Source organism: Onthophagus taurus, chromosome 8, assembly GCF_036711975.1.
Source record: "Onthophagus taurus isolate NC chromosome 8, IU_Otau_3.0, whole genome shotgun sequence".
Taxonomy (NCBI): domain Eukaryota; kingdom Metazoa; phylum Arthropoda; class Insecta; order Coleoptera; family Scarabaeidae; genus Onthophagus; species Onthophagus taurus.
This window is the reverse complement of record NC_091973.1, coordinates 2196899-2205504: the sequence shown is the minus strand read 5'-3', so window position 1 is coordinate 2205504 and position 8606 is coordinate 2196899. Positions and strand designations below refer to the sequence as shown.

The following is an 8606-nucleotide window of genomic DNA, read 5'->3' as shown; positions in this document are numbered from 1 at the left end:
GTTCACTGTCATCCCGGCCGTCGTCGACGTCGTCACGTCGACCGACAACGAATGTGCGTTTTTTAAACACGACGTCGCGAGTAAAGACTTAGATTTTCTGAACTGAATTGATAGAGTTAAAAAAAATTAAAAAGAAAATAATTTTCGTTTTAATTTTTTTTGATAAATATGGCTATTCCATTTGCCGTCCCCGGACAACCTCCGGTTTCTCCGGAACGTCTTCGTGAACTTTACGATTTTCTTCAACAATTGCTCATCGTGCGCCAACAGCAAAATCATCATCGTCAGGAAGAGGTCGTGACAACACGAAGAGAAGATACCACCAGCGTTAGAGGTAAGACTAAGAGAGGAGTCGACGACGTTCTTCGACGTGTCGACTTGTTTATAGATGTTAACAAAAGTGCAGTGCGGTGCGTTGCTTTTGGTTCTTCTTTTTGGGGGGAAAGTGCGCGACCGGGACCTGTTGCTGCAGAAATGATGGGACGAACCACGGAAACGTCTTACACTTGGCCCGTGGTCCGTCTGTTTATCGTAAAAATCGTATCAAAAAAAGTTTTTGTTGAAAGTTTAATGAAAGTTTGTACGTAGCGTCTGGACGCGCCGCCGATGGACGGATGTTGTCCGCACTCTCGGACGCTCTCCATACTTCCCGAAGACCACGACGTCGTTGGCCCAAGAGTCCTACTCATCACGATGATTCCTCCAACTCTAACTCAGCCGCCAAGGAAGCGCAAAACCAACGGTGGAAACGCGTTGGTACCGAATTAAGAAAAATTGCTGATGAATTCGAATCGGCTGCATTTGAGGTAAGTACATAATAAACAAAAAGTATTACATAACAAATAATTGCGTTTAAAACTTATCTTTTCATTATACATACTTGCAATATCATCATCTATACAACTACTCTTTGTTGTCACGTAAACATCTCACGTAAAGAGTGGTCTTTGTAACAATATAAATCCACATCACGTTTACTCTACACGTCATTGACATTGGAAGTTAGTAGTCTTTAAAAAAAAACTTTATTTTTTTTTTCCTTAACACGTTCTAACTTGTTTAATAATAATAAAAAAAAATAATATCTTTAAATGTAATAAGATTAAATATTGTGAAATTAATTTTTGTTTATCGATGAGTAGCTTTCTTTCTTTTTTTTTATTTTTATTTTGTGGATTGTTTGTTTTGCGTTTAGTCAACCAAATCGACTCAGATCCGACCTCCTCTTGGTCATATTCGCAGCCAGAAATAGGTCCATGCCGCGAAAATAGAAGTTTGGTTCCGCACGGTTTCTCGTACGCCTTTAACGTTTTCTCTTTTACGCGCGCACCTACCTAACGGGCCTTCGGGTTACTCGAGAGGTCCGACCTTGGGCCTTTGTTACTTCCACCTCTTTCGCTATCTTTCATCAGAATTCGACGAGAAAAATTCCACAAACAAAAACAAAAATTGAAAGAAAATTAAAAAAAAAAAAAGAATTTTGTAATAAAATCGGTTTATGTATAAAAATATTTATTCAACACTTTTTTTGTTCGAGTTTACTTAAAATCAACAAATAATAAAAATTCGTTATCTACTTTAAATAATTCTAAATCGTTAAAACACACAACAACTTATCTCTTCCTAGACTAGTTTTTATTATTATACAAGGTCATTTGAAAATTAAACGACGTATCTTGTTTTAGTAATTAGTTGATGTTTATAAAATCATAATTTAATTCAATATTTTTTTATTAAGTATTTTTTTTTGTTATAGGAGGTAGATGATGTAGATGAAGTCGATTCGTCATTACCTTGTTGTTCGAGATTGTCAACATCAAAAGAACGAAAAGGAACATTTTCCAAGATATTGTCAATGCCAGTGATGGTGAGTTCGATTTGTACGGCGGTGCTGTGCGTTGGATGGCATCTGTTACGAAATCGGTAACTCGGCAAGTAATAAAAAATGGAAAGTGTTTTAAAGGAAGGCGAAAGGAAGTAAGCAGCAGCAGCAGAAGCAAAGAGTAGCAGCACCCAAAACCAAATTGAGTATAGTGTTTTTTTCTTTTTTACGTTTATTTGTTTGTTTGAAAACGCGTCTATAGGGGTTTTAATTTTTATCCAGTAGCTTATAACGTTTTAATTTTTTTTAATGTGTAAGCGTGCGCGTCCCTCGACGAGAGAAGGGCCCAATCAAAAACGGATGATCTCGTTTACCCTCTGAGTAACCGTCTCTACTCAGGAATTTTATTTTGTTTATTTTGTTCCCATTACGACATTATATAAATATATATATAACCTAAATGTTTTTTGTAATTATTGTAAATAGCGTCGTTTTTTTTAATAATTTGTAGTTTTTAGTTTTCTTGTCTATTATATTTTCTATTTTTTTCAATTAAAGTTGGATTCACTATAGCCAAAGATTGAGAAAAAAATATGCGATAGTGTCCCATGCTTTTGCTACTATGAGTCTGACTTTTTTTTATGATTTTTGTTGGTTTGTCTATAATGTTCTAGGCAGCGAATTGATCTGCCTTAAATGGTTTTCAAATGATCTCTGTAGTTAGATGACGCATTATTGCAGTGGAAAAGCTGAAAGCATGTATATATTATCCATATGTAAACGTTCGCTGCAGTTGCAGAAAGGTCGCTGAGATTGATTTCGTTTCGACAGTTTCCGGTTGTATTTTTTTACTATTATAAAATATTAGTGCATATATATTGTAACTCATTATATGTATAGATGCCGATATTTTTAAACGAAAAAAATTTTTAATGCAATTGTTAGTTTAGTTAGCAGTAGCGTAAAATAAAGAAAAAATATTTAAAAAAAAACTGCATAAATATAGACCGCTCTCAAAGCGTCTCTGTGATTTTTACTAAGTACTGTTAAATGCTGATCTCAGAATACATTTTGCTAAATGTTTTTTTACACTGTTCCCTAGTCAAACGAGTTGTTTTTATTTTATTTTTTTTACGTTATGTTTCATAATTTTATAGTATGGGAACGCCATAATTTTGTTCATTTTATTTTTTGTGTCAATTGTATGTACATCCGCAACTCTATCAATTTTTTTTTTTTTTTTTTGAAATTTTTCCTACTCAAACAGTGTCATCAGTGTAATCGTAACCCAATAGCATGGATTATTTATTTAGAGAGCCCAACATAGTTCAATATAAATAATACTGTCTGTGTGATTGTAAACGTAAGAAACTTAATATTATTATTATTAAAAAAATAACAAATTTTACAAAAATTACTCCGCATATACATTTTTTTCCTCCAATGATTGTATGTACATGACATAAAGGACCAAGACCGCGTTCGCTTTTTCCACGAACGCGGTCAGTGAGATTAGTTTTTTACGTAATACGTTTGTTTTTAGTACTGTATGTCTTAGTTCTCCTACTCTTTTTCGTCGAAACATGCCTCCTTTTGTATAGCGTAACACTGTCATTGTATTTTTAGTGTCGCCCAGTGTCCTGCGCGCACGTCTTTACTACCAACAGTCTTTCATAGTAGGCATTTTTCACTTTTATAGTATTAAAAAATAATGAAATTAGTAATTATAGTAAAAAAAATAAACAATGCTTTTTATTTCTTCACACCTTTTCTTACACCCTAATCTTATCCATAATCATAAAAAAAAAACTCAATAAGTTAAAAACGATTAACTCAACACAAAATTAAGTTAATAAAAAATTGAGCACAATAAATATTTGCTACCAACTGACTTTCATTATATCTTGATTAAGATACAAGCTCTCTTATAAGAAAATATTTATCCTCAAATCGCCGAGGTCGCTTGCGGGCGACGCGCTGGATTTAATGCATCAACACAATGTCGTCATCTTTGGTGGATCTAGCGCCTCGCCCGCAAGCGACCTCGGCGATTTGAGCCGAAATCGTTCATTATATATCTTGGTTACGATACAAACTCTCTTATAAGAAGATATTTATCATCAAACCGCCGAGGTCACTTGCGGGCGAGGCGCTGGATTTGATATATCAACACGACATCGTCATCATCGGTGGATCTAGCGCCTCGCCCGCAAGCAACCTCGGCGATTTGAGGCGAAATCGTTCATTATATATCTTGGTTACGATACAAACTCTCTTATAAGAAGATATTTATCATCAAATCGCCGAGGTCGCTTGCGGGCGAGGCGCTGGATTTAATGCATCAACACAATATCGTCATCTTTGGTGGAACTAGCGCCTCGCCCGCAAGCGACCTCGGCGATTTGAGGCGAAATCGTTCATTATATATCTTGGTTACGATACAAACTCTCTTATAAGAAGATATTTATCATCAAATCGCCGAGGTCGCTTGCGGGCGAGGCGCTGGATTTAATAGAATAACACGACATCGTCATCTTTGGTGGATCTAGCGCCTCGGCCGCAAGCGACCTCGGCGATTTGGAGCAAAATCGTTCCTTATACATCTTAGTTAAGATACAAACTCTCTTATAAGAAGATATTTATCATCAAATCGCCGAGGTCGCTCGCGGGCGAGGCGCTGGATTTAATGCATCAACACAATATCGTCATCTTTGGTGGATCTAGCGCCTCGCCCGCAAGCGACCTCGGCGATTTGAGCCGAAATCGTTCATTATATACCTTGGTTACGATACAAACGCTCTTATAAGAAGATATTTATCATCAAACCGCCGAGGTCGCTTGCGGGCGAGGCGCTGGATTTGATAAATCAACACGACATCGTCATCTTCGGTGGATCTAGCGCCTCGCCCGCAAACGATCTCGGCGATTTGAGGCGAAATCGTTCATTATATATCTTGGTTACGAAACAAACTCTCTTATAAGAACATATTTATGTTCAAATCGCCGAGGTCGCTTGCGGGCGAGGCACTGGATTTAATGCATCAACACAATATCGTCATCTTTGGTGGATCTAGCACCTCGCCCGCAAGCGACCTCGGCGATTTGAGCCGAAATCGTTCATTATATATCTTGATTAAGATACAAGCTCTCTTATAAGAAGATATTTATCTTCAAATCGCCGAGGTCGCTTGCGGGCGAGGCGCTGGATTTAATAGAATAACACGACATCGTCATTTTTGGTGGATCTAGCGCCTCGCCCGCAAGCGACCTCGGCGATTTGAGGCGAAATCGTTCATTATATATCTTGGCTACGATACAAACTCTCTTATAAGAAGATATTTATCATCAAATCGCCGAGGTCGCTTGCGGGCGAGGCGTTGGATTTAATAGAATAACACGACATCGTCATTTTTGGTAGATCTAGCGCCTCGCCCGCAAGCGACCTCGGCGATTTGAAGTAAAATCGTTCCGTATACATCTTGGTTAAGATACAAACTTTTTTATAAGAAGATATTGGCGAGGCGCTGGATTTAGTAGAATAACACGAAATCGTCATATTTGGTGTCAACAAAATAAGATCGTCGTGTGAAGTGAAATAAAATGCGCAGTAACTCTCATTAATGTAGAAAACATAAAATTTGATTAAACTTAAATATTACTAATGTTTATTGATTAAAATATAATATTAAATCGACTTGAAAAATATAAAAAATGGAATTTAAAACGTAGTGGTACATTATTAAGAAAAATTTTGTACAAAAAATTAAATTGATTTAAATTTTTTGCTTGAACTAGCTATGACATCATTATCAGTACTGGTAAGATAAAATAACAAAATAAGATCGTCGTGTGAATACATAAAATTTGATTAAACTTAAATATTACTAAAGTTTATTGATTAAAAAATAATATTAAATCGACTTGAAAAATATAAAAAATGGAATTTAAAACGTTATTAAGAAAAATTTTGTTCAAAAAATTAAATTGATTTAAATTTTTTGCTTGAACTAGCTATGACATCATTATCAGTACTGGTATGATTATCGGATAAAGGATGATTTTGAGGGGATACATTTTCCTCTAAAAATAAATCAAAATAAATAAAAAAAAAATATTTTAAATTAAAATATTTACCAGTTGACGTTGTAGGTTTCATCGTTGCATTTTTATCAATTTCACCCTTCATACCAAAGTTTAACGTATTGTTGTCTTTATCAACTGAAACATATTCCACATTTGTTGCTTCGGTATTGTTAATTTCATAAACTTCATAAGTTGTACCATTATTCCGAGCAATCAACATAAACTGATACTTCTTGTTAGCTTTTTGCTTTAAATTTGTTTCAGACTCAACATTGGAGCTATTTTCACTTGAAGTATTAGAAAGATTCTCAGAATTTTCTTCTAAAACAAAAAATAAAGATCAATAATTAACAAACATTTTCAAATTAAACCCAAATTCATCGATAAAATCAAAATTAAAATTGTATTAGTGTTAATTTAATATTTACTTTCTACTACTTCAACGTTTGACATTTCTCTTCTTTGTATCCATTCTTGTAAAAACTTGTTTATTTTTTCATCATCAGGATTCTTCAACGTGTAAATAATCTCCACCTCATTATCAGATTCATTCTCGGCGCCCCTCATTCTCTTGCGATTCGGGTTTTCACCACTCGAAGACATTTTGGTAATGGCCGAAATCGAAAAGCTTCGATCCTAACCCTACTTTTCTATACTTCTCGAACACTGTGATAACTTGAGGGATTTGATGTTTTTTGAGGAACACGCCGATTCAAAAACACTTATAATGTTGATTGGGGACTAATATTTCGTATTTAAATCTAATTTAAACTGAAAATTATCGAGAAACACCCAGAACACTGACAATTGTTTGGAGATTCTTTGTGAACGACGACGCAGCGGGAATTTCGAAAAGCTTCGATTCTAACCCTACTTTTTGACACGTCTCGAACACTATGATAACTTGAGGGATTTGATGTTTTTCGAGGAACACGCCGATTCAAAAACACTTATAATGTTGATTGGGGACTAATATTTCGTATTTAAATCTAATTTAAACTGAAAATTATTGAGAAACACCCAGAACACTGACAATTGTTTGGAGATTCTTGTTCTTGTTAAACTGTAGCGGGAATTTTGCGAACTACAATTGACGGTTATGAATTATATTTGAAGTAAAATCACTCCTTATATATGTTGGTAAAGATACTAAGTTTAAAAAAACGTACCTCAAAGACTAATTGAGAGAAATCTATAACTACTTTTTTCGGTTATAATTCAAATATAATTCACAACTGTCGATTGTAGTTCGCTAAATTCCCGCTGCGTTATGGTTTTAGGTGTTTCTCAATAATTTGCTATTTAAATTAGACTTAAATACGAAATATTGGGTCCCAATCAACTATATAAGTGAGTTTTGAATTAGTGTGTTCCCCAAAAACATTAATTCCCTCAAATTATCATCGAGTGTTCGAAAAGTGTCAAAAAGTAGGGTTAGGATCGAAGCTTTTCGAAAATCCCGCTGCGTTGTCGTTTACAAAGAAGAAGAATCTCCAAAAAATTATCAGTGTTCTGGGTGTCTCTCAATCATTTCCTATTTAAATTAGACTTAATTACGAAATATTGAACCCCAATCAACTATATAAGTGAGTTTTGAATCGAAAACTCATCAATTACCTCAAATTATCATCGAGTGTTCGAAAAGTGTCAAAAAGTAAGGTAAGGACAAAGAAGAAGAAAAATCTTCAAACAATTATCAGTTTCTTAATTATTTTCCATTTAAATTAGACTTAATTACGAAATATTGAACCCCAATCAACTATATAAGTGAGTTTTGAATCGAAAACTCATCAATTACCTCAAATTATCATCGAGTGTCCGAAAAGTGTCAAAAAGTAGGGTTAGGATCGAAGCTTTTACCAAAATGTCTTCGAATGGTGAAAACCCGAATCGCAGGCGTGACGAGAGTGAATCTGATGAAGATGTGGAGATTCTTGGCATGTTGAAGAATCCTGACGATGAAAGAGTAAAAACTCTTTTAAAACAATTGATAGAAAAAGCAGAAATGACAAAAGTTGTCGAAGGTAAATATTAAATTAATATTTTAATGCAATTTTTTAAAACTTTATTTTTTGTTTTAGGAGTTGAGGGAGTTTCCCCTCAACAAAGTTCTGAGACTCTTTCTAATGCAGAGTGCATTGTTATTTCAAGTGATAGTAACGCATCCAATGCTGAGCCTGGTGCTGCATTAAATCAAAATTTAATGCCCGAATTACATGTTCGTCCTGAAGTACAGGAAGAAGCTAACAAGGTGTATATGTGGGTTGCTCAGGATAACGCTCCAATTTTTCAAGTTTATGGAATTCGCAAACCCACAGGAACAACTATGGAATTTGTTGCACCTCGTGAAGACAACATTTCGTTTAATTTGGGTGTGAACGGTGAAATGTTGCAGGGAATGAGATATAGAATTCCTACTGGTAAATTTTTTAATTTCAAATAATTTTTTTTAGTTATTTTGATTTATTTTTAGAGGAACATGTAGCCCCTCAAATTGTTTTTTGGGATGGCAATGCTGATGATGATGTCATAGTTATTTCAAGCGATGAGTCGACCTAAACAAATTTAATTTAATATTTTTTGTACAAATTTTGTTTTAATAGTGTACCAATACGTTTCAAATTCATGCATTTTCAAGTATTTAATTCATGCAATCATTTAATATTATTTTGTAGTAAATAAACGTTAGTAATATTTGAGT

At 34.6% G+C, this 8606-nt stretch overlaps 1 protein-coding gene across 1 annotated transcript; it reads left to right on the top strand.

Moving 5' to 3' along the window:
• On the top strand, window positions 1–3581 carry LOC111425402 (uncharacterized). The gene is made up of 3 exons (XM_023059395.2): window positions 1–334; window positions 589–806; window positions 1757–3581. The coding sequence occupies exons 1-3, from the start codon at window positions 169–171 to the stop codon at window positions 1925–1927; spliced, it is 555 nt and encodes a 184-aa protein (XP_022915163.1). The 5' UTR covers window positions 1–168; the 3' UTR covers window positions 1928–3581.
• Window positions 3582–8606: the final 5025 nt, after the last annotated feature.